This window comes from Cololabis saira, chromosome 20 (genome assembly GCF_033807715.1).
Source record: "Cololabis saira isolate AMF1-May2022 chromosome 20, fColSai1.1, whole genome shotgun sequence".
Taxonomy (NCBI): domain Eukaryota; kingdom Metazoa; phylum Chordata; class Actinopteri; order Beloniformes; family Belonidae; genus Cololabis; species Cololabis saira.
The window spans coordinates 17,529,731-17,555,128 of NC_084606.1; the positions used below are offsets into that span (position 1 = coordinate 17,529,731).

Genomic DNA, 25,398 nt, shown 5'->3' on the forward strand with positions numbered 1-25,398 from the left:
TTCAGTTTTGCTCTTAGTTTACAGTTTCATTTTAAAGAACTGAAATATATTTTTCACTTTTAATTTGTCCGGATTTTGCTGCAATTATTTTTCATGTCCACTTAAGCTTATGTATAGTGAAACTGTGCAAAACTTGTAAACATTTACTTAGTACACAAGTGAAGACATGTTTGACTCTTCTGTTTGAGTGACTGTGTTAAAATAACTTTCCAGGATGAAGGTTTTCAAATTCCTGCAACCATTTGTTGGTTTATTCCCCATGACTCGAAATTTGTTAATCGTAGCCTGCTCATTAAAGGAGCTTGAGGCTCCTTTTAAGAAATGAGACTCTCTAGCGCCACCCTTCGCCACGACGGCCGTCGGGGGTACTGCAGCCAACAGCGAAGCCGGCACGGGAGAACGGGGAGAACGCACATGCAGCGTCATGTGACGTCACATCCGTAGCCCAGCGCGGGAAATTCCGGCCCGGAATTGCAGTACATTTTGCAGCACACAGCCTGTTCAAGGCAACGGAGAGATACACTAGAGGGCTCATTCTTTTTGGTTTGGAACGCTTCATCTGACATTATTACTAGAAAACTTAAAACATATACGAATTTTTTTCATAAATCCTGCCTCAATCCTGCCTCATGCTCCTTTAACACAATGAAAACAAGATTGAAAAAAACAACAAAAAATGAATCAGGCGTTTGGGTAGAGGTAACAGATGGAGTCTGTGATTCTGTCTTTGGGAATTGGATCTAAACAATTTAAACCCCCTATCTTCTCTAAATGATGTTGTTCTAACTGATGATGACTTTTTACTGTGCACTGATCGTTCTACATCTGCTTTCAGTGATTCTCTGTTGGCTTTTTATGACTAATTTTCTCTTGATGTGTAGTTTCTCATCATCGTCCGTAGCTACCAACATGGCTGCCATGCCCGACAATGTAACAGGCATTCCTAAGTCTTAGGCGAGTGCTTTTTCATGGTTGTACATGATCTTCATTAACCCTACAGAATCAGCTCAAAACAGACTGAACTGAAACCTTCCATTTTTCATTTTGTGAACTATCCTATTCGTTGGTACTTTGCTCCATACAAGGTTGATGCTCTGTGATACGTGAACATGTGCTATATTGAGTCTGAAGCTAATGTTTGCTTCTGTTTAATTTAATGTTTGTACCTCATTAAGTGTCATTGTAACTATCATTGAATGAAAGAAGTTATCTGTGTAAACTTACCATAGAGGATGTTGATGAGGGATATGGGCATGACCAGGATGCCTACAAGCATGTCTGCTACAGCCAGAGACCTCAGGAAGAAATTGGTGGCATTTTGGAGCTTCTTCTCCAGCGACACTGCCAGGATCACCAAAATATTTCCACCAACTGTCAATGCAATGATGACGAGAATGAGCAGCGCCGGCCAGTTTTTCTCCTTGATCACAGTCCTGTTGACAGCTTCTTGTGTGGTGGAGTTGTCCAAAGCTCCACCTCCACTGCTACTTCCCAGTACCCATGGTTGGGTTTGGTTCAGGTCCAGGGGGTTGTTACTTGGCCACGGCATTCGACTCCTCACTTCTAGGGAAGAGGTGGTTGTCCCAAACCCTCCAAGCAGAGTCCTCGCAGGACCACCCATTCCACAAAGAGACGGTTACCGTTTTGTAGATTGTCTTTAATTCACCCTTGTGAGATGCAGTCAGGATTGAGGGAGATTCAAATTAAGATTTTTTTTTTAAATGCTAGGAGGCCACCATTGGGGTCTGGGAGGATGTAGAGAAAACAGGGAAAGGGGAAACTTGGTAATGGGGGTAATGACAGGGATGTGGTAGGAGGAGATAAGACGGCAATAGCTGCAAATGTTTTTTGACGAGCCTGGTATAGTGAAATAAAGCTTTGCTAGCGAAAAGTAGTTTGAGATTGCCGTCTAAAAACTGAAACTCCAATTTCCTGGCACCGAGCTGCAAGAAGACTTCTTAAGGTATATTATATCCAAAGAATATCCAGCGTTGCGTCTCGATGTTCAGCCACATCTCCCTCCTGGTGGAAGAAAGACTTTAAGAGTTCCTAATTTAGAGCTGTAAATTGGTTTACTTGTATCCATGGCTAGTTGTTCACCGCCTTCTGTGCCCACCCACTTGCTGTTTATTTGCCAGAGGGAAAGAATATGTTTCTGTATCTGCAGTTGTAAATCTTGCTGCCCTGATCGGCTGTGTCGAAGGTGTCTATCCAATTGGCTTTTTTGTCTCTCAGATCAGGGTTGATGATCAGTCAGAGCTGTGGAAAAAACAAACAGAAAAAAAAGAGATCAGATTATCTTATTTGCACATTTAAAGCTTCCTGTAGAGCACTTGCCACTGTCGAACATATCCGTTGGATTGCCTTTACTTAATCATGTTTTCCATTTAACCACTATATTATAAGCTTTGCTGGGTTTTTATAACCTTTCATCCACCCACGCATTAATTTGGCTTGGGCGGCTTTAGCTCACGAGGTAGAGCGACTGTCCTTTGATCTGAAGGTTGGTTTCCTGGCGTGCACGTTGAAGTTTTTGGGATGCTTGAACCTCACATTTTCCCAGTGGGGTTTCTCAATGAGTTATCTCTTATCAGCTTGTTTCTTTTCTCCTTACTTCCTCTCCATTTTCACCTTTCATGCATCATTCAACCCACCCACTTCCTTCATCTTCCCTGCTAATTCGTACTGTAGCTGCTGTCTTCGTTCTCGTAGCAATCCCTCATTTCCCGGAACAATTCATGATGTTGTCAGCACTCCTAATAAAAGGTTTGGGAGGGAGCAAAACTGCTTACGTTAAAGTCTGCAGTCATTTCAAATGCACTGAAGGAGATAAACAACAAAAGCTTCAATGCTTAAACACTTGCATTTGAGCGAGTGTAATGAAGTACTGTCCTCTGTTGTTTAGCTTCACCACTAAAGGAGTTATGTGTGTGCATAAATACACGTGTGCACATATATGTCTGTAACAGCTGGCCAGTGTTAGAGGGGACCTATTATGAAAAACACGTTTTTTCTTGTTGTAACATATATAAAGTGGTCTCCCCTCCCCCTGCCAGCACAGAAAAGATGATACCCCATGAAAATCTGCAAGGTCTGCTCCCCCCCACCTTACAGAGTCCCCCAGTGTCATGTGGTTTCTGTGAGCCGTTTAGATTTGTGCATTTTCTTTACGTCACCAAAATGCAAACCACGCCCTCGGTCTCCTCCGCTGCTGAAACCACGCCCACTACCAGCTCAGCCGGCCGGAGCTCCGCCATTGTTTACAAGCGGTGGCTGCTGAACAGCGAGGGAGAGTAGAAATTAGATTTTGCATCGACATTTACCCTCATGAAAGGATCAGTTCCAACAGCACGGACCCGGCAACTGCACACGAGTCAGCGGTATGTTCCGGTTTTTAAATGTTATTTATATTTGTATGATCTTTGCATGGGCTAAGTATTTAGCTCAGCTCCGGAGCCCCGGCGCCGCATACGGAGCTGTCGGAGCTGCTCACGGACCGGACCGTTGAGGAACTCCGGGTTCGGAACTCCGAACGATTTAACGCAGAACCGTGGACACGCTTTGCTACGCAGCCGCTGCTATTCTCCCCGGAGCGACGCTTTGTCTCCTCCCCTGCTACACTTCATTCAATCAGCCAATCAGCACAGAGCCTCATTATCATAGCCCCCCCCGCCCTGAAAATGAAGCACAGAAAAAGGCTTTATTATCTGTAAAACTATAGACATGGCCCAGAGGCTGAATTTCTGACTTAGGTAGAAAAAACAAGCTTTAGATTGTTTTTAAGACATTCAAGGGCTGTTTAAAATAGGTATTAGATGCCATAATAGGTCACCTTTAAAGACTCTGTGCACAGGTTTTCCAATGTGTGGGCATGAAATGTGAATGGAGATATGTGAATGTGAGCCTTTTTTTCCCTCTTTTGAGATAAAAAGCCGACACTTCTCCAGACAGACCTGAGCCTCCAGCTAAGATTGTTCAGTGAGCAGTGAGTGTACGATATCATGCTGCAATATCAATGACAATGTAGCAGGCTTTCATGAACGTAGCACAAGATGGTAGGACTCAAATGCACGACGTGACTCAGTTGTAACCGTGAAACAAGGTTTAATTCAGACAAGCGTCGGTACACGGGTCAGCAGGCAAAATAGCAAAGGTCTCCAAAAACGTGAGGCAAAAAGCAAGGTCAAAAAACAAGCAAGGTTCAAAATCCAAAAGGCAATGACTATGACAAGAATGCTGGTAAGTGAACTGTGAAGAACAACAAACTGGCAACGAGACAAGACACAGAGGGGAATATACACAAAGGCTGATTGGAGACAGGTGTGGGAGACACAATCAGGGATCAGGTGCAGACAGACAGGAGGAGGTAGGGCAGACAGGAACCTAAGACGGAGACACAGGTGAGTATTACAAAATAAAACAGAAAAATCAGGCATAAAACATGAGGGAAAATAAATAAAGTACTAAACCCAAAACATGACACGGGCATTCTTAGTGTATGCCCATGTAGTGCATTGCTACAGTAATAGAAACCACACTTTGCATTTTTTTTCCCACAATGGGGGCATGTTAACATTTGTACTTGTTAATGTGTGTAAAAGCGCTCATTTGTCTCTATTTGTGCATCTGTTGGAGTAAATTAATGTGTATGCAAATGAAGTGTCGATTGTGTGCAAATATTACTCATTCAGATTATTAATGTTTGTGTGTGGGCGGATACATTGCCTACTTTAAAGTGTATTATTCATTACTAGTCATCAGTCCTCAAGGACAATTCAAACACTGCACAACCTGAAAAAATCATTCCTTTTTCTGAGCAGCCCCGAAAGATTAGTGTGCTTACTTACTTTGGCATCAACACAGAAGTTAATTTTATATCATTTCAGCAGGTTGGCAGGTTGATTGCAACGATACTGTGAAGTTACTTATAATGCCTGTTTTTGGATTGGACAATTCTTTCCTCTGTTTCTGTTTCTTTGACTTTTTCTTTCTTTTCTTCAAAATTACCTCACAGAACCGTAATGTATACATATACAAGAAAAGCTCTCTTTCAGGAACATTCAATCCAAACATTCACTACGACTCTTTTCTATCATTAAAAATCCTCATTCAGTAGAAGCAGCACAATGGTACGTCCTCAAAAACGTCAAGCTTTTCTTTGCATAAATTGATCCAAATGTAAAAAGTGCACTCCGTGTTTATTACTTATTATCTTACAGCTGAAAGTATCTTGAGCAAATGTGATGCGATCCACCACTAAACATTGGAACACAGCAGCATCTGTTGTGTTCTATGCATACATTTACAGTCTCCTCACACAAGTCAATGATTTTTTAACAAAACTCTTGGTCTTCTACCATGAGAGTGAAAAGATTAAAGGTACCAGACATCACCGACTACATCCTTATCATCGTATGATGTGAAAAAATGTCAATTTCATGGTAGTCGTACATGATACACAATGTTGGCATATAATAATTTCTAAAGCACACTTGCCATGTTGAATCATGTTGTAAAACTGAGGTGTTTCTTTTTGCTGTGGATCAATGTAGATCATTTTTTTAACTCTGAAAGCTTAGTGTAGCCCCAGCGTCCCATGCTAACAGCAAAATGAGCGTATTGTCTACTAGTGTTAGCTGTGGCATTGATGTATTTGCTCATCTTTAGTTGTTTTAAAAATGGCTACAAATCTTTAAAGCAGATAAAAGAAACTTTTGCTTCTTTTTTTTTTGTCTGCATACATATTAATGGTTAAGACCAAGTTGGTAAAAACCTAAAGCATATTATTGTACGCGTTATTATTGCATTAACAACATTTATTTTATCGCGCATTGACGCATGTTGCTCACATGCACAATATTTTGCTGGCTGCTGCGGAACCGGAAGAGAGTTGGCGGAAAAACATGTGGAAACGCTAAAACAGACATGGAGAGCGGTAAAATTACGGAACTGTTACATGGAAATTTTCATTTTAAAGTTCTCCCAGACTGCGGATTCGACAGAAACAAGATTATTTGTAACCACTGCCAAGTTGAACTTTCATATCACCGGAGTACTTCGAGTCTAAAATATCACTTAAATGCAAAACACACAGTTGATATCAGCAAACCATTCAACACATCAGACAGTGGAACGTGTAGCGTGTGGGAGAAGTATGGATAAACAAAAGCAAGAGAAGCTAACAAACGCCGTAGCGAAGCCGATAGCCACAGACTGTAGGCCGATTAGGGTTGTAGAAGACGTTGGTCTAAGAAATATCGTGAGAATCGCAACGAATGACTGCAGGTATGAGATGCCGTCGAGACACACCATCACACGAAGAATACATGAGTTGTATGAAAAGGAGAGGACTGAAAAGGCGACACCTTTACAACGTGCACCTGCCGTTGCTCTCACTGGGGACTACTGGACATCACTCGGTAACCATAATTACCTCGGAGTTACAGTGCATTATATTGATGAGAAGTGGGTGCTGCATTCACATGCTTTGTCTGTAATGAAAACAGACGAGAAACATTTTGCTGAAACATGTGCGGGACTCTTCACTGAAGTTGTACAGCAGTGGAATTTATCAGACAAAGTCACCACACTTAGCACAGATAGTGCACGAAATATGATTGCTGCTACGAGACAACTGCCTTTTGTTCCTGTCCCCTGCTTTGCGCACAGTCTCCAGCGCTCTGTCACAGTATCTCTGCAGAACGGTGCGTTTGACAATGTGCTTGCCAAATGCCAAGTGCAGAAAAGTTGTGGGACACTTCAAACACAGTCCAGCAAGTGGAGCAGAATTAGAGCAAAAACAAGTTGAACATGGACAGAAGAAGGAGGCCCTTATGCAAGATGTTCCAACCAGATGGAATTCAACTCTGGACATGATAAAAAGCATCCGCAGAAACGAGCAGCCACTGAGGAACGTCCTCACCAGAAGCACCAAGATTATCATGCCAACTACAGCTGAAATGGACAAGCTGCAGAGGTTGGAAACCTTACTGGAGCCTTGCAGGTAGGTTTTACATCATATTTCTAACTAGCCTGTTCATGTAAAAGGGGAATAGCATATGTGTCAATGCAGCATGATTATGTAGAGGATATTTTTTTTATAAGTGAATGCAGTTTATTTTCGACTTCTCTATCCCCAGAGCTGAGAGGAGTGAGGTGTGGGCCTCAATCACCAACTTAATTAAGGAAGAGAGGGTTACTGCAGAGAAACCTGTGGAAGAAAAAACCTCAGAGCCACCAAAGAAAAAGTTGACCCTGTTGGCTGCGTCATCTGAGTCTGATTCTGAACAGGAAAAAGACTCAATTGAGAACATTGTGCATACTGTCGATACAGAGCAGAGGCCACCATAAGTTCAGATTCCTGTCCATTAGAGTGGTGGTGCAAACATGCAGGCTCACACAGATTGTTCACAAGATTGTTTTCTCTTGCTGGTCATATTGTCCAGAAGAAGAGAGCTTCTTTATCTTCTGAAAATGTAAATAATCTTGTGTGCCTTAGCAACTGGCTTAGTGCAGAGGAGTAAAAAAAAAACAGAACTCCAGTATAAACATAAACATGCACTTTACATTCTAGTCCCCTGTAAAGGAAATTTCAATAGTGATTTTTTTTGTGCTTCACACTTTCTAACAGGGACATTTGGTGCTGAATATAGACTGGTAATGCTGCTCCCCGTTAAAAGTTTCCGCTGTTACCTCAGAAATTGCCTGTTTTAATGTAATGATTGTGGATCAGGATTGGTAGACTTATTTTTCATAAAAAAAACAGGATGACATTAATGCCTTGGCAGTGGCAATAAGCTATATTTGATTTTACATTTTTACACTAAATATGTGTTACTGACAAGTGCTGATGTTAAATATTTGCACAACAAATGTTATGGCACTTTCGTTCATACTTTTATAAATAAAAGTGCACTTTACACAACTTTTGAATTCATTATTTGATTTTGCATATACAATGTGATTAATCGTGATTAATCAGGGAAATCATGCAATTAATCGTGATTAAAAATTGTAATCGTTGCCCAGGCCTAATATACAAGAAAAGCTCTCTTTCCTAAATATATATATATATATATATATATATATATATATATATATATATATATATATATATATATATATATATATATATATATATATATATATATATATATATATATATATATACATATATATATATATATTGTTCCGCCCTGCGGTGAACTAGTTACGTTCCTAGTCTGACCGTTTTCTGAGACAGACCCGTGCAGCTCCGGCAACGGTTACCATGCCAACGGGGCTGGAAAACGCAGCTGGAAAACGGTTACAAGTTGTCTCTCAAACTGAGCTTGGTAAATCTTTGTCTGTAAGTAATGACATGTTATATTGTTAAGTATACTGTGATTTGTAGTGTATACACACTTACTTACCGTTCAAGTTTGGTTGTTATTTCTTAACGTAGTTTGTCACCTTTACCGTTTTATCGTGGCAGCGCAGTGTTTTTATTTGTCCACAAGACGGCGCCAGTTAGTCTGTCACAGCCTATTTAGCTGGTTTTATTTATCTGTTTAATCAGTAATAGCGTTAAAGAGCAACATTAATGTTGTTACTGCTTATGTTTGTTTCCATTTTACTATGTAAATATGTTTGTGTGAAAAGCATCCGGATATAACAGACATTATTTGTAGTAATGTTTATCTTTGTTTATTGTTTGCAGTCTTACAAAAAAAAAGCCTCTCCTTTCTTCAGAATGTTAGCTATCTGTCTAGTTGTAAAAGCTGAAACGTACTGCGAGGACAGAATATATATATATATATATATATATATATATATATATATATATATATACACACCGGTATATATATATTTATATTTATAGCGGACAGTGAATCTGATTTCACATTACTGTAAAAATAAAATATTATTAAATATTATTATTTTACAATATTAATGGATTCTATCCTCTCATGTCTGTTTAGGTCTGATTGGCTTTGTTGGATATGGAGTATTTTAAGATGAAAGTGATCACCAGTGAGCTGGTGAAGAGGAACCCTGAGTGCTCCTCCATGATCAGTGATGTTCCCAGAGCCATAGCTAATGTCATCAGATTTGGACTGCCTTCACGTTGCTTCGGCAACAGATTTACCCGGCCTTGCATGCCAAGGTCCATTTTGCTGGCCATGGAGGGATGGAGTGTCCAGACCAACAGCATTGAGGCCTATGATATCCGGACTAACCGATGGACAAATGTGCCGAACAATGCTGGGCGTCCTCGTGCCTATCACGGCACTGCGTTCCTCAATGGGTATGTGTAATTTATTGGGGGTTTTGACAGACACAGCTATTTCAACGGCCTGTGCAGATGGGACCCAAAAACACACATGTGGCAGGAAGTGGCACGGATGTACTATCGCCGCTGCAATGTAAGTGTGACTGTATTAAATGGGTGCATATATGCTATTGTAGGCTACAATGGGCACACTCGGCTCAACACTGCAGAGTACTACGAAGCCCAGACCAACCAGCAGACTTTTATTGCACCGATGCACGAGCAGAGGAGTCACACCAGCTGCACAACATTACACAACAAGGTGGGCAGAGGCGTCAAAAGTATTCACATTCATTACTCAGGTAGAAGTATAGATACTAGAGTTTAAAACTACTCCTGTAGAAGTTGAAGTATCAACTCAAGTTTTTTACTCAAGTAAAAGTATAAAAGTACTGGTTTCAAAACTACTTAAAGTATAAAAGTAAAAGTAATGTAAGGGGGAAAAAAGCCATTAAGGACAAAAGCCATTGAAAATGAATGCATCTTAGTATAATGCAAATATATTAAAGAACCATATATGTGTACTATTGAGCATTAACATGTGTTTCAGAGAGCAGGAGATATGATGACTAGTTGCCTAAGTATTGTAATGGTGCAAAAAGTCAAACTTCAGAGGCATGTTATCATTTATCCTAACCTTTATTGGAATATACATCCAAGTTTAGTTGCAGGAATCTGAGGGAACGGATGTAAGAACAAAACTGGACAAGAACATCTGAAACAACCACAACCAAATTCACTCTATCCGGATGGAGCAATTTAACTGGATAGTTTTTTTTTAAAGGCCGAAATGAAATAGAGTAACGAGGCTGTTTTTAAAATGTAAGGAGTAAAAAGTACAGATAATTGCGTGAAAATGTAAGGAGTAATAGTAAAAAGTTGTCTGAAAAATAATTACTCCAGTGAAGTATAGATAACCAAAATTTCTACTTAAGTAAGGTAACGAAGTATTTGTACTTTGTTACTTGACACGTCTGAAGTTGGGTGAACTGACAGAGACACAAGGAGTCATTGGAGTAGAAGTAAATGGAAGAGAGTCCCCAACCACTGAAAACACAAAACTTAGTCTAAAGAAATGCTAGATGTTAAGAAAATCAAGGGCTGAATAATAAGAAAAAAACTGAATTACATAGTTCTTCATGTAAGGGTGCTTCGAAGACACATAGCCTACTGAATGTTAAAAATCCTAAACTATTAATATTATGTCTTACAAAGTTAGTTATACCTGACCAATGGAAAAAAGATAATTTTATTAAACCACATAACATTAAAACAAAGATTACACAGGAATACAAAACTCATAAAGGGTAAAATCACTTAATACTTCTTATTTTGTCTTCAGATCTATATTTGTGGTGGATTCAATGGGCAAGAGTGCCTGGAAACAGCTGAATTCTACGATCCACAGACTATGCAGTGGACATTGATCTCACCAATGACTTGTCAGCGCAGTGGAGTTGGGAGTGACTCTGACTCCTCCTGAAACCAATGTGCCCAACCATTACAGCCACCATCCCTTTGGGCTGCCTTTACCTGGCTCTGGGAATGTTACTAATGACATCATCCAACAGACTTGGCTGTAACATCAATTCATGAAATAAATGTTGTCATCATGAGCATGAATTCTGTCAATAACATTTTTCTAGACATTTCAACAGCTCATCAATGTGTTTTTGTGGAGCCTTATGCATGAAGAACATGGTCTGGCCAATAAGTTTTCATGAATTCTGTCTGTAGATTGTGTATGCATTATGTACATTTAATGACAACTGGAGGAGGGGCCAGTTCACTGCACAACCTGCAGTCTGATGGAAAGTGGTTATCATGAAGAGGCATGTAAAAACCGTTTAACTAAGGTCTGAAAACACGTAACTAAATTAAAAAAAAATTATGTTTTCACATGTGCATTCACCATTGACCTGCAGATTAATACCAATGGTTACTTCCAAAGAAAGAAAGACATTTACGTATGGATTTAGTTCAGATTAAACTGTCAAAATAATTCCCAGCAGGACGATAATAGCAGATGAGCAGTAAACATAAAGCCTGTGTTGAAAACAAACATCAATGGATAGGGGGCAACAAAAGAACAAGGTGAAAAACTGAAAACTACTTCACTGTCATCTGCTATCTGAAAAGATAATTTTGCCTTATTCCCATTCTCTGAATTTACTGCTTTTACAACAATGTGTTCACATTTTAATAAGCCCCATAGAAACATCTGGACACCTCGCCTGTCAGATCCATTCATTCTTGGTATTTAATCATGATAGCAGGGAACAATTTTACGCGGCCCAGACGATTGTCACCATGAGTGAGGTACAGCAGGAGATGGCTTTCTCTTTTATGCAGTATATGCGCCTGACAGGATTTAAAACACCACTAAACATACTATAATGGTTCTTTTTATCGTATAATGTTCACAAAGTGTAATGCAATTCATGTCATGGGTAGTGTATTTTGAAGGATCAAATATTCAACATCCCATGTTATCCATTTTAAATCAATATTTCAGGGGTAGCATAATTTGATAGTCTAGTAACATCCTATCAAATAATGCTCCCATCACTTAATGCATTCAGGGCACGGGAAGCATCTAAAATGATCTCTGCTGGCCTGATACTGCCCCGCAAAATTTCTAAAATTATCTAAATATCTTAAAATATCTTAGGGATTTTGAGGATGTTTCTCGCCGTTAACCGCAGCGTGGACTGAAGGGATGCAAAAAAGTGATGGGCTTGGCAATCAAACTTTGAAAACTGACTGTGCGCAGAACCACAAAGTAGCAGATCTCAACGGGTAGCATGGATTGACAGAACACCGGCTTTCCCATTCATTGTGTATGTGCTACCGCGGCGCAAGAGCGGACTGCTCTGGCGCGGAGCTCGGCAGCGCGCGAGAGGGCGCCGCCGTGGCGTTGCGCCGCGCCTGCCTGTGCCTGCCTGCGCCTGCTTGCGCCGCGCCTGCCTGCGTCCGAATTGAAATTCTTTTAATTTCACCGTGCCGCGCTGTGACAACATCTCGGCGCGTCCAATAGGAGAGAAGGTGGTGGAGGGTGAAAAAAAACTTGCGGGTTGTAGATCAGAGACGATCAAGATGGAAGAAAAAATAATTTTGGCTGTGAGTCTGTGTGAGGAGCTGTGGGATGCGAGACTGCAGGCCTATCGTGACCTCAATAAAAAGGGACAAAAGTGGAGATAAATCTCCCACAATTTGGACATACCAGGTGTGTTTAAAAGTGGTAGAAAACTTTTGGTAGTGGTAGAGAGCTTTTGCAAACCGAGCTGTAGGCTACTGTACGTCCAAACGCCAGACGAAAGAAACCAGTTCAAGCAGCTGCTAACCATTGTAACATTTATAGTAGAAAGGTCAGAATTTGTTGTCCAGTGCTTTTTGTTCACATTTTACCGGATCTCCTGACATCCTAGATCCGCCCCTGATTAAGAGATTCATATTCTGTGTTAATCATAAACTGTCGTGTTTTCCGGGTATTGAGACAGAGAGGATGAAAAGAAAGACGCAGGGAATTGCCTGAAAATCAGGGAGATACTGTTAAGTGCTTCTCAATCCTGGTCCTCGTGGGCCCCTGTCCTGCATGTTTTGGATGTTTCCCTGCACCAACACACCTGATTCTAATTAAAGGTCCTCATTAGCTTGTCACCAAGGTCTGCACAGCTCTGTTGATTACACAGGTACTTTTATCACGGTGTGCTGAAGCAGGGTAGCATCTAAAACATGCAGGACAGGGGCCCACGAGGACCAGGATTGAGAAACAAGTTTGCAGGCACCAGCACCGCAGGACGACGGTCAACAACAACTCCAACTCTACTAGTCCAAGTCATTCTTCACCAGGTAAAAAGAGTAAAAACAATGTAGCAGATAAGGCAAAACCAGATGGCCACAAACAGTACTACCAGGGCCCTAAATTAACACCAGCCAACCAATTAACGGCCAAATGCTGGTTAAATTCAGTTTGGCTGGTAGAAAAGAAAGTTTACACACTTTGACTGATAGTGATTGTATATTCGGCTAGTACAATTAACATCTACCAGCCAAATTTGTTCAACTTTAGCTGTAATCCCTGTAGGTAATGATGCCATATGGATCTAGTTTTTATTTGTGTTTTATGTATTTAATTATTTAATATTTAATGTAATAAATGTAATAAAAAAATTGGTACGGTCATATGGCATTTTGAATAGAAAAATGTTCACAATAAGGCTACGATGGGTAAATAAATTTAGTCAGACTATGATGGGAATCAAATTGGTTCAAGAATGAGTCCCAGCCTTGTGGCACACAGTCCACAGTAATTTCACACTAATTCCAGAGACCAGAGGGCTGTTTCATAGTCCAGAAGATGCTCAATGGCAGGGAATCAAGTATTCGGGGATGTAACCTAGTTTATTGTTGATGGACACTCCAGCCACAGATATAAAACACTGGAGTTACAGCCTTTTGGCATGGCAAGTCATCTTGATGCATGTTTCCTGTTTTTTCAGTCAGTCAACGTGTTTTACCGCCACCTGCTGGATAATGCTTATTGCATTGTCGCCAATTGATGTTCAGTCAAGCAGCTTTTTCTGGATGAAAATGGTGGTAATACTGTTGGTTACATTTGGCCCCATAATGGCCCCTGTTTCAGAAAAATCCTAGAACCGCCAGTGTATGCATTTTTATATATAATCAATTTAATATATAACATATATAGGCTAATTTTATATATATATATATATATATATATATATATATATATATATATATATATATATATATATATATACATATACATACATACATACATACATACATACATACATACATACATACATACATACATACATACATACATACATACATACATACATACATACATACATACATACATACATACATACATACATACATACACATATACATATATAGTCTGACAAAATTTATTTACCCATCATAGCCTTACCCGTATACATATACATACATATATATATATATGTATATATATATATATATATATATATATATATATATATATATATATATATATATATATATATATATATATATATATATATATATATATATATATATATATTATTACTATTATTATTATTATTATTATTATTATCACACTATGTCCCGCAATTGCCACAAACACGAGACAGAAAGGGATGAGATATTTTTTTTCTTTTTTCAAACCCAGCCCGGGAAATACGGACATGTTCCTTTCCTTTGGGGAAACGGTGTGTGATTTGCTGTCTAGTTTTTTTTTTACTTTACATATCACAGATATGGTGCTTTGGACGGGATTAAAATCACAGACGTCCTCTGTGGTTATTACAAATTATCGCAGGTCCTAAAACTATTTTTATTCCCGTGCGCATGGGGCTTTTCGACAACATTTGACTGCTGGTAAACGGAACCTTTGTTTACCAGCCTGCTGTCAGGAATATGAAAAACGGCACACCGTGTAAGCACGTACAAATGAAGTAAACCTAAAATAACTATTATTCCTGCCACCTAATAATTGCTATATTTGATCAGTTCAAATATTATTTTCACGGAGATCAGTGCTAAGGCTCGTACATATTTTAAAACTAATAATAAAGACGTTTCACTTTAAAATCGACACGACCGTTTTCGCAAAGGATTGTGGGTAATCTCAAATAGAATAACAAAATGTAATTTATATGCTTCATTACCATTCAGACCGAGAGAACATTGTTAGTTTCTTTAAAAACTTTTAATGTATATTAACTTGACGTTTTGGGCCTACTCGTCAACAAAATTGCACCGTTACTGAGAAAGATGTTTCCGTGAATGACATCCTGTTGCCGGGCGCTGAGGAAGTTAAGACTATACTTTCAGGGATCATTTCTATAGTTCTTGACTTGAGAAATGTTATTCTAAAGTGTTTGGTCTCGCTATCCACGATGATGAGTCGTGATACCCCCTTTTGAGCGTGAAGCGGGCAAGAAATAATGATTTATTTCATACGTTTCTTGTCATTGATGACCGTTCTTTACTCCTCTTTGGAGTATTGAGGGAGGGGGTATGATCAGAGTGGTAGTTTAATGCTGTTCAAAGAAACTAATTTATGTTTGTATTCAATCACATTCGCTTATTGGTACTGCCAGAAGTTTTGCTTTCATAAGGAAGTACTGCCATAATTTCACAAAGGAGCATCATCATGCAGTGATGTATATATAAAAATAAGAGTCTCTGGAAGACGTATATTCCATGTGTCATTGTGAACTAATATTGTTTTTTATTTTGCCAGTCGGGTGTTAAAATGTCTGCCACAAGTATTTATATTCCTTCAGTTCAATTTACAATTTAATGGTGGTGCTGGTTTTTAATCTGAACAGCTAGACTGAACATGTATATTTGTGAATCAGCACTTGTTTTCTGCTAAACTCAGTTAAATTTTTCTAACTACTTTGATCTTTTTACTTTGATCTTTTTAAGTGTGCATAATATCATTCTTCAAGTGTCTTCAAGTGTCATTAAAAAACATTAATACAGGAGTCAACATTTGAAGTGGATCAAAACTACACTTATGCCATGCAAGTATTGACGGTAATACAATTTTTAACATATATATATATATATATATAAATAAATAAATAAATAAATAAATAAAAAATGTGTGGGTGTATTTTAGAAAATCTGAATATCATGGAAAAGTTTAATTTCCATAATTCCATTCAAAAAGCTTAACTTTCAGAAACATTTGCTTCTAACATCGAGCCAATACTGTTCACAGTGCAGTACCCACATGAATAAGTTTACAAACCAGGTTAAACACAAGAGGGACAATCAGAGGACAACCCATGTTGCCTGAAAAAGACATAGGATTTGTATGCAGATTTGACTGTTTTTGATGTGTAATGTAGAGTTGTAAACTGAGTTTAATTGTGCTAACAGATAATGGCCGAAGTCAGTATTTTTCAAGTAAAAAAAACAGACAGAGAAACACGGAGCCAAATATTTTGTTTTTCCTTCTGCTTTTTGGAAAACTAAATCAATATAAAATATTGTATTTATTCCTTTATTTAGTTGTATGTGAAAATGTAATGTTTGAGATGTGAAACCAGTGCTTCTGCTTCCAATTTATATTGTATTCATATTTTCAGTATGCATTAAACTGTATAAATACTTTAGTTCACTTCTTTTCCACTCAGACAAAAAGTTGGGCACAATCCATGTTAAAATCCAGGAAGTATAGAAACAGAATTTCCAGTTTTTCTCCAAAAAAATCTATTATATATTACTCTGTCGTCATTTGAAATCAATCTTGATCATTTTGTTTCTTTTCTTATTTTGCTTTTGTTTTGTGCTTCAAAGGAGCTGCACATCACTTGAAAAATAATACCATTTTTGATACGACAATGATATACAGTATTTTAAAAGCAATTTACTACAGTGAGTTAGACATTAACCCACTTCATGCTTCAAATTGTGCCCTTTTAAACCTGACAGGTGTTAAAGAGCAGTCTGCACCTCCCAGTATGAGTGTGGATGGAAGTGGAGCCTCCACAATTCAAATCACCATCATTCTCCGAATATTTTACAGGTCTAATATGAATTCATGGTTTGATATAAAAAAGGTTCATATATTTTTAATTAAAAGACAAATATCCAAAAGCCTGTTCAAGACTTTTTTCCATTTATTTAGCTATCGTAAAGCTTCTTCCTTTAAAACAGAAAGACTAGCATGCCGTCAAAGGATCTCCCCTGGCTTGTAGCTTATTCTGAGAGGGCTATGGTTTAAGCCCTGAAAATTCAGGGAAATCTTCCTGGAAACCATATAAAAGAATTTACCCTATCACAGCTTATTGATTTTTGTCCCGGCTGTGTTACTCGGATAAACAAGACAGCATTAAGTCAATAACACCGCAAAGCGCTTTTCTAACGAGGATGCTGCACACAGGATTAAACATTTTTGAGATTTGTGGACCTACAGTACTCTAGAAAATAGGAAGACGTGTGTGTTTATCACTTCAGCTGAATGCGGTGCAGAACAAACAAAGGTTTCTATCTCCCCCTCAGAGGGAGAGCATCTGCAGCATTCACAAGAACTCAAAAGCACTGCAGGCAAACCATTAAACCGGTCTGATAAAGCAGCGATACATCAGAGGTCAAAGAGAGCACAGGGAGAGGAACTCCGACAAAAAGTTAGAGAAAGACAGCAAAAGAAAAAAAAATACAAACTCCTTTAACCTTTGAGTCACCTTTAACAAATATGACCCATCACTCCACAAGGCTGTTACTTATTTTCTCACTCAGAGTATTTTCTGTTTCTTTTTTCCATCTCAGTCAATAATTCAGTTCAACCACAAGGTTAATGCACTTGGTTGCAAAGATTAGATACTGTATCTCCCTCCGAGTGTCTGAATGCCAGTCTCAGCAGTCACGTCATCTGCAGATCATCGTGCTGGTTGTCACGCTACAACACTCCCATCCCACATCCTGGATCGAGGCACACATATCCGGTGGAAATGCACAAAGGATCATGCTGCCGAAGCCTTGCGACAGCACAGATGTCTCTGCGGGAACAAATTGCTGCTGCACTTATGTGTATTTAAGCTATTTCTGTTCTGCGAGATAAAACACAAGGATGGCAGGAAAATGGAATGGGTGGATTTTCTGTTTATTAGACTGCCCTACAAAAACAAATACCGACAGCCTTTTATGTCATTTAAGGCTTAAGATTAAGGGGGTTTAGTTATTTATTTTCCCCTAAAACCATTGTTGGTAAAATGTGAACTGCTGTGAAAATTTTTGTCTTGTGACAGCAAATGGTCTTTGTCCTGTATGCATTTCTCTTCTTCTGCAGGACAGGTTGACGTTATGATTCTGTTTAGCCGTAACAAGTCAGAATATTATCCCCTGAATATGTTCTGTTGCTGTGTTGGATGTGGAAATTAAGGCCACGTTTACACATAGCCGGGTATTTACAAAAACTGATATTTTCCCCTCTCCGTTTTCAAAAATATCCTTGTTTACACGGACCCGCATGAAAACGCTGTTAACGTCATGCCAGCCAATCAGAATCCTGGAAAAAACATCAACAAATGACACGTAACTTCCAGTTAAGGCTGATTTATGGTTCCGCGTTACACGAACGCAGAGCCGAAGGCGTAGGGTACGCGGCGACGCACACCGTACGGCGCGCATCGCCGCGTACCATACGCCGTAGGCCCTGCGTCGATTTAACGCGGGACCATAATTCAGGCTTTACTTCCAAGACGGAACGAGAGTCTGAGAGAATTTAAAACAGGTAAAATAAAAGAAAATATTGACGGTGGCCAAACAAATTGTAAACACAGGTCGCACTCATGACGCTGCTGGTGACGTTTCTGTCGCATAATGTGACGTAAATCTCCTTTTTCTTCAGTTTTCTCTGTTTAGACGCAAACGTGAAAACTGAGTTTTTGAAAATCTCCACTTTGGCCGGAGTTTTCAGAAATGATCGTTTTTGGGGGCTTTGACCTCCGTTTTCGTGTAAACGAACGGCCAAAACGCATGAAAACGCGTCCGTCTTTGCCCCGTGTAAACGGGGCTTAAGATTGGGTGGATTGGTTAAACTCGTCAAACCAGAATAAATAAAGCAAACCACAGCACATAAATAATAAGAATTAAAAAAAAAGATAACTGCTTTCACTGGTTGCTGATTGCTTCTTTTTTGTTTTTCCCAAATTGTAATTCTTCTCATCAACATCATTTTCTATTCTATTCAATACTGGATTGCATAAAATATGTCACTTCCAGCATGAAATTACACACCAGGTTTAATACTCTGACATGAGAACAAACTATATTCAAATTAGAAGTAGGAAAAAGGATGTTACTCTTTTTTTCTTTTATATAAAATAGCGATTTTGAAACCTTACAGCTTATCATCAGCTGGAGCTGTGTCAGTCCAGAAACCTTTGGGTGATGTCACAGAGGGTTTTTTTTCATAACGTCTATAGCAAACACGCAGTGGTGCTTATGTAAACCATCCCTGATGTTTTGTTGAGCTTAATTTGACTGGTGGTCCCTCCCTTTAATATATTCTTAGGAATAATCCTAAATACATTGAGACTCAGTTGGGCGGACTCAATAGTTTGTTTTATGATGGATTGAATATAAAACATGTACTTTACATGTAAAATGTTCAAATTCTCATATTTTCACATACAGTACACTTTGTTAATCCTCTTTTTGTGCATTTTTCTCCACAGAAAAACATCTACAACATAAACAGCATAGCCTTGTACTGAGCAAGCAAATAAGGCCTTCAGTGTTTTCTTTCGACTTTGTCTTTTTGTCTTTAGAGATGCCTTCAGGCTCGGACCACAAAAGAACAAAAACGCCAAAGAGTTTAATGTGCATCAGCAAGAGCTCAGAAAACGAAAAAGGAGTTTAAAAGAAGATGCAAGTTTTGAGTATCCTCATGTTGTCACACAACATGTTCAATAACCAGAGCAGTGAAGAACACGTTCACAACTGGGGATAGTTTGGTATTAATATAGAAGACCAGTCCCTGTATGTGTGAATTTATCAACAATCATGGGTAAATTTAGAAATGTCTTACTGAAATGAAACCTGCTTCTTTCTTTTGTGGGATCGGTGGTAACTGTGTTTCCATGTCTGGCAAACAACAAAATCAAGTATCCAACAGTGCCGTCACGTCTCTCTGTATATCAGCCCACTTACTTCTCCTCTTTTGCCGATTGATGTGCTTGAACTTCTGACACGATTTCTGTCACCAGTGGAAGTGATTCTCTGCAATCTAACATCTCTCTCACGGTCGTTCCTTTGCCAAAACAAACCCTCTGTCATCTGTCAGTCCTCACATCCACTGAGAGGGATCAGCATCCCACATCAGCCTGCAGAGGAAGAGGCAAACGGAAAACAAAGAGACTTTGACTTTCAATGCTCTTTTGTCAAACATTTCACATCAAACCTTAGATAAAAGTGACTGAAAACCTCCTGAAACAACAATGACTCCTACGCACACCCACGCAACAGCAACAACAAACCAAAATACATATGGTTACTCTTCGCTTCCTTCATCCACCAACACACCACAGAAGCACATCAAACCCTGGATGCTGTGATTTTTAAGTATATATATATATATATATATATATATATATATATATATACATATATAAAATACTTGGGATGATCTCTCTCCCTAAAGTTATACTCTTTTGCTGTTGTGGCTCTCAAATTGAGGATTTTGTGGCCTTTACACATTTGTCAATTTTTCAATCTGCTCTTAAACCTCACCTCTTTGGCTTGGTCTTTAACCCAGTGTGAGAGATGTTGATATTACAATGATTTTACCTTTTTAACTTGAGTCGGAACTTTTATTTTTATATTATATATATTTCATTTCAAGTGTATACAAAAACATTCAGTGACTGAAATAGAAAGAACAACTTTCTTGAGAAATACATGGACTGTGTTTGATCACCCATTGATTCAATACTGTACCTAAGGCCAGCTAAAGGACTGAAAAAGTGAAGCATCATTAAAGTGGGGGAGAATGGGGAGATGATGAAGGAGGAGGCGCAGGAGAGAGAAAACTGTACGGCTGAAATCTATCCTAACCAGAGAACCAGGATTTACAATGACAGGACTGCAATACTGGAGTAAAAAACAGAAACATCACAACCACGGGAAGTTTAACTACGACGTTTGAATTTTAATTGCTCTCGATGGATCAACCCAACACTTTTTTCAGTGTAGAGAAGAAAAACCATGATGAAAGAAATCAAGCATTTATGTATTCCAGAAATTGAGCCCTGAAACTCAGCAGCAGTGAAACATGCTGATTCAATCTTATAGAAAACACCGTCCTTCAAACGCTTTGCAAATGAGAGGAACGAAAACGCTGGTTGAGCAAAAGCATGAAACAAGTGAAAAGTGTGAAATACAAAGCAAACTTTTTTGGAGTTCATTGTCTTAGATTCCTTCATACTAAACAAGAATAGTATGTCAGAATCAGAATCAGAATCAGAATACTTTATTAATCCCAAAGGGCAATTCATTTATACAGTCGGCCTGTCCATAGCAACAAGACACAATACACAAAACGGGCAACATCCACGACCACATCAGCAACAACAACCACAACCAGTGACAGCACAGCAGAGCAGAATGCAAATACTTTATGGTTCACAGTCGTTCATAGCAAGAAAACTTAGGTTTCATTTTGCATTTAGCAGCCTTATGGCAGACGGAACAAAGGAATCCGCATAGCGGTTAGTTTTCCGCACTGGCACATAATACCGCCGACCTGAGGGCATAATTACGAAGCGGTTGGCCAGAGCATGATCAGGGTGGGAGAGTATCCTGTCTGCTTTCTGCACCACCCGTGCTTTCCAAAGAGAGCAGAGGTCCTTCAGCTGGACTCCAGTAATTTTAGAGCAAACCCTAACGATGTCGTTCAGACACTTCTTGTCTTTCATGGATAGACCACCAAACCAACATATAAAAGAAAATGTTAAAAGACTTTCAATAAAAGTTTGATAAAAAGTACACAAGATGTTTCTGCTGATACCAAAAGAGTTGAGTTTCCTCAGCAGATAGATCCTTTGATTTGCTCACTTTACAATGCTGTCAGTGTTTTCATTGAATTTCAATTTCGAGTCGAACACAGTGCCCAAGTATTTGTACGTTTGTACTATTTGTACCTCTTCATTGTGAATAGTGCTCGGTTTGGGGTCGACACTGGATTTCCTGAAATCTATGATAATTTCTTTGGTTTTTGCTACATTTAGGTCGAGGGAGCTATCTTCACACCATTTGATAAATTCGGGGAGGGCACAACTGTGATTTGATTGGTGGCCCTGAAGAAGAGACAGCAAGACTGTGTCATCTGAAAACTTGACAAGACAGCTGTTTTCTTGAGAGGATCTGCAACTGTCTGTGTAAAGAATAAAAATCAGAAAGTAAAGGACACAGCCCTGGGGGGAGCCTGTGTTTGACAGTAGGGCAGAGGACATGCGTCCATTCACAAAGACCTGCTGCAGTCTGTTTGTTAAAAAGTTTAAAATCATCAATAAAATCTGATCCGGTAGCATAAAATGAGAGGATAACCTTTCAACTAAAATATGAGGCTGCATCTTGTTAAAAGCAGAGCTAAAATCAGCAAATAAAAGTCTGGCATGGGATTTAGGTTTTTCGAGGTGCTTGTACAATCTATCTAAAATGTATCTAAGGGCTTGAATTCTAGGTTGATAAAATCTAGCTGAAATGGAAGTTTGATGCCATTCTTACGATCATAAAATCATTTCTTTGAAATATTTCCTAGAAAAAAAAGTTTTCCTAGAAAGCATCTTATAAATCTTCTGACACCAAATAAACAGTGAATTTAACGCAAAATATTCAGAGGGCGGTAACTGAGCAGCAAGTACACGTAAGGAGACGTTGAAGCTGGCATGATTGACTTTTCATTCCAATAAAAAAAAGGAGATGGATGTTTTCGATTTCAAATCATTCCAAAACAGACAATTCTCTCTTTTTACTTGTTGAATTGAAAGGCAGAAGCATAATAAGATGAAAAATAAAAAAGAACACAAGTTCAAGAATAGAGAAGCAGGGCATATTTCCATCCTATCAAAGGGAGACACTCAGATGAAGGAAAGATTAAAAGCGGGAAGTTTATTTGAAATGGCATCCTTTATATGGAAAAGCTGAAGAACCACATGAAGAGGCAGCAGTGATTAGACCCCTGACAATATTGATTAAGCTGTAGCGATGACTTGAGTTGTGCAAAAAAAACAACTCCCTTTCAGCTGAAAGATTAGATGGAATAATTCGCCATTTCAAGTTGTGATAAACCCTTGTTTCCCCAGACGGCGTCACGTTGGGATCAGATGAAGATCAAGGCAATATTTTGAATCTACCACTGAAATGGTTTCAAATCCAATTAAAAAACTACTTCAACCGTTTTCACTTCAATAAGTGAATGTGTTTTTGTTATTTCGCGCCTGTAACATGTTTGGATATCTATTGTTAAGATAGTTTTCCTCCTTTGTTTATGATGACAATTGCTTGCACATTCTAACTGGAAATTTAGAAAATATTTCCATATTACTGCAAACAACCATATGAGAATAACAAGATGCTAATATGAGATTCAACTGAAGTACTTTTTATTCAAAACAAAGCAACAATTCCCAGCATAAGTGCTGTCAGCACTTATGTGACAAAAGCTAAAATATATATATATATATATATATATATATATATATATATATATGTATACATAAAAAAATAAATACATTTAAAAAAGCACAGATGATGTATTCTATAGTGAAAAAGCAAAACAGCAGCAAGGTGAGACGACTGGCAGGGGGGATGGGGATGGGGATGCATACATACTGCTAGAGACAGGAGGTTGAATGTGTTTAAAGTCCAAGCTCAGTGTTTTCTTTGCTGGATGATGTCAAGGCCATTAATAAAGGGCAGAACTGCAAATGTGAAAGCACATAATCCCTCCGTCTGTGTGTGTGCACCATCCAGCAGTCTGTGTGTGTGTGTGTGTGTGTGTGTGTGTGTGTGTGTGTGTGTGTGTGTGTGTGTGTGTGTGTGTGTGTGTGTGTGTGTGTGTGTGTGTGCGCGAGTGTTTCAGAGGCTGAAGATGGATTAGATGTTCATGAATTGTGAGCAAGGAAAAAGAAAAGATGAAAAATCATTACATCTGCAACACGGGGGTACCACCACTCGAGACGTATGCATGACTGAGTGTTTCTGTGTGCGCAGGCAAAGAGATGTGTTGACTGGTATCAGAGTGTATCAGTGGACAGGCATGTAACAGATCGCGATATGTTCACTCTGAGGCCTTATGGAGAACAGAACAGAGCGTTCCCTAAATTGAGGGTACTCAGATTATACGCAGTAAGCACTCAGCTGCATACTAAGCCAAAGAGGAAGAGAAGGACAAACCTTTTGGTGCCACGGAAAGATGAAAGAGAAAGGGAGAGAGGATATAACTCAGATTCAAAGGACACAAATGGTAGACTGAGACTGAGGTAATTGGAAGAGAATGAATGAATGACAGTAGTGGAAGTAAAGGGATGCAGCACATGAGAATGTTAATGGCTCTCAATGATGAAAAGGTTTTATCTTGAACCTTAATTCGAAAAGAAGTGGGAAGCAGGACAGGAAGGATAGAATCCAAGACGTGGCCAACAGAGAAGGTAATGAAGTGGAGGAAAGGTTGTTTTTTGCCTTGAACAAGTTGCAATTTCTCACCAAACATTTCTTGAGAATAAGAGCAAATGTTGCCTACGCATATAGAATAGAATCAAAAGCTTTTATTATCATTATAATGATACAATGAGATTAGGCAGCAGCTCCATAAAAGTGCACACATGTAAAGTAGGGCTGCAACTAACGACTATTTTAATAGTCGACTAGTCACCGACTATTGAAACGATTAGTCGACTAATCGGATAATTAGTAATTTTTTCTTAAATTTAGTATGTCACTTTAATTATGTGGCAAATGATAATAAACACGAGAAAGATGGGTACGTCATACATTCTGGATTCATTACAAATCAACTGAAATATTGCAAGCCTTTTATTATTTTAATATTGCTGATCATGGCTTACAGCTGAAGAAAACTCAAATATCCTATCTCAAAAAATTAGAATATTCTGGAAATCTTAAGCTGTAAGCCATAATCAGCAATATTAAAATAATAAAAGGCTTGCAATATTTCAGTTGATTTGTAATGAATCCAGAATGTATGACATTTTTGTTGTTTTAATTGCATTACAGAACATAAAGAAATAAAGAACACAATATTCTAATTTTCTGAGACAGTCCTGTAGATATTTTATTCAACTTTGCCGCTGTTCATACAAAAAGTTAAGAAAATGTCCTATTTAAAACCAAGGACAGTGATCAGTCAGACATAAATCCATGAATGAATAAACATCTATCCATTGTTTTTCATTTTTTAAGGACAGGCAAATGTGTTATATAAAAAATAAAATAAAACGTCTCATATTTTTTCTGTATCAAGTGGGTGAAATCGGTTCTGGATGGCAGGACGTGCTCTGGGTTGAACTGGTGTTGTT

General features: G+C 38.7%; 1 protein-coding gene and 1 non-coding gene across 3 annotated transcripts in view; one reads left to right on the forward strand and one right to left on the reverse strand.

The window, feature by feature from the left end:
• Nucleotides 1–25,398, reverse strand: part of htr2cl1 (5-hydroxytryptamine (serotonin) receptor 2C, G protein-coupled-like 1) — a 231,268-nt gene that overhangs the window by 61,256 nt on the left and 144,614 nt on the right. The window contains exons 4-5 of one of the 2 annotated variants that reach the window (XM_061710353.1): nt 20,012–20,184; nt 1,225–2,259 (exon numbers count right to left, since the gene is read on the reverse strand). In XM_061710353.1, coding sequence (XP_061566337.1) covers nt 1,225–1,621 — 397 coding nt within the window. In that variant the 5' untranslated portion in view covers nt 1,622–2,259; nt 20,012–20,184. The remainder of the gene's footprint in view (nt 1–1,224; nt 2,260–20,011; nt 20,185–25,398) is intronic. The other variant, XM_061710354.1, reaches the window with a different exon arrangement.
• LOC133420972 (small nucleolar RNA U3) lies at nt 15,160–15,375 on the forward strand. The gene has a single exon (XR_009770664.1). It is a non-coding gene; the product is annotated as a small nucleolar RNA U3 (small nucleolar RNA).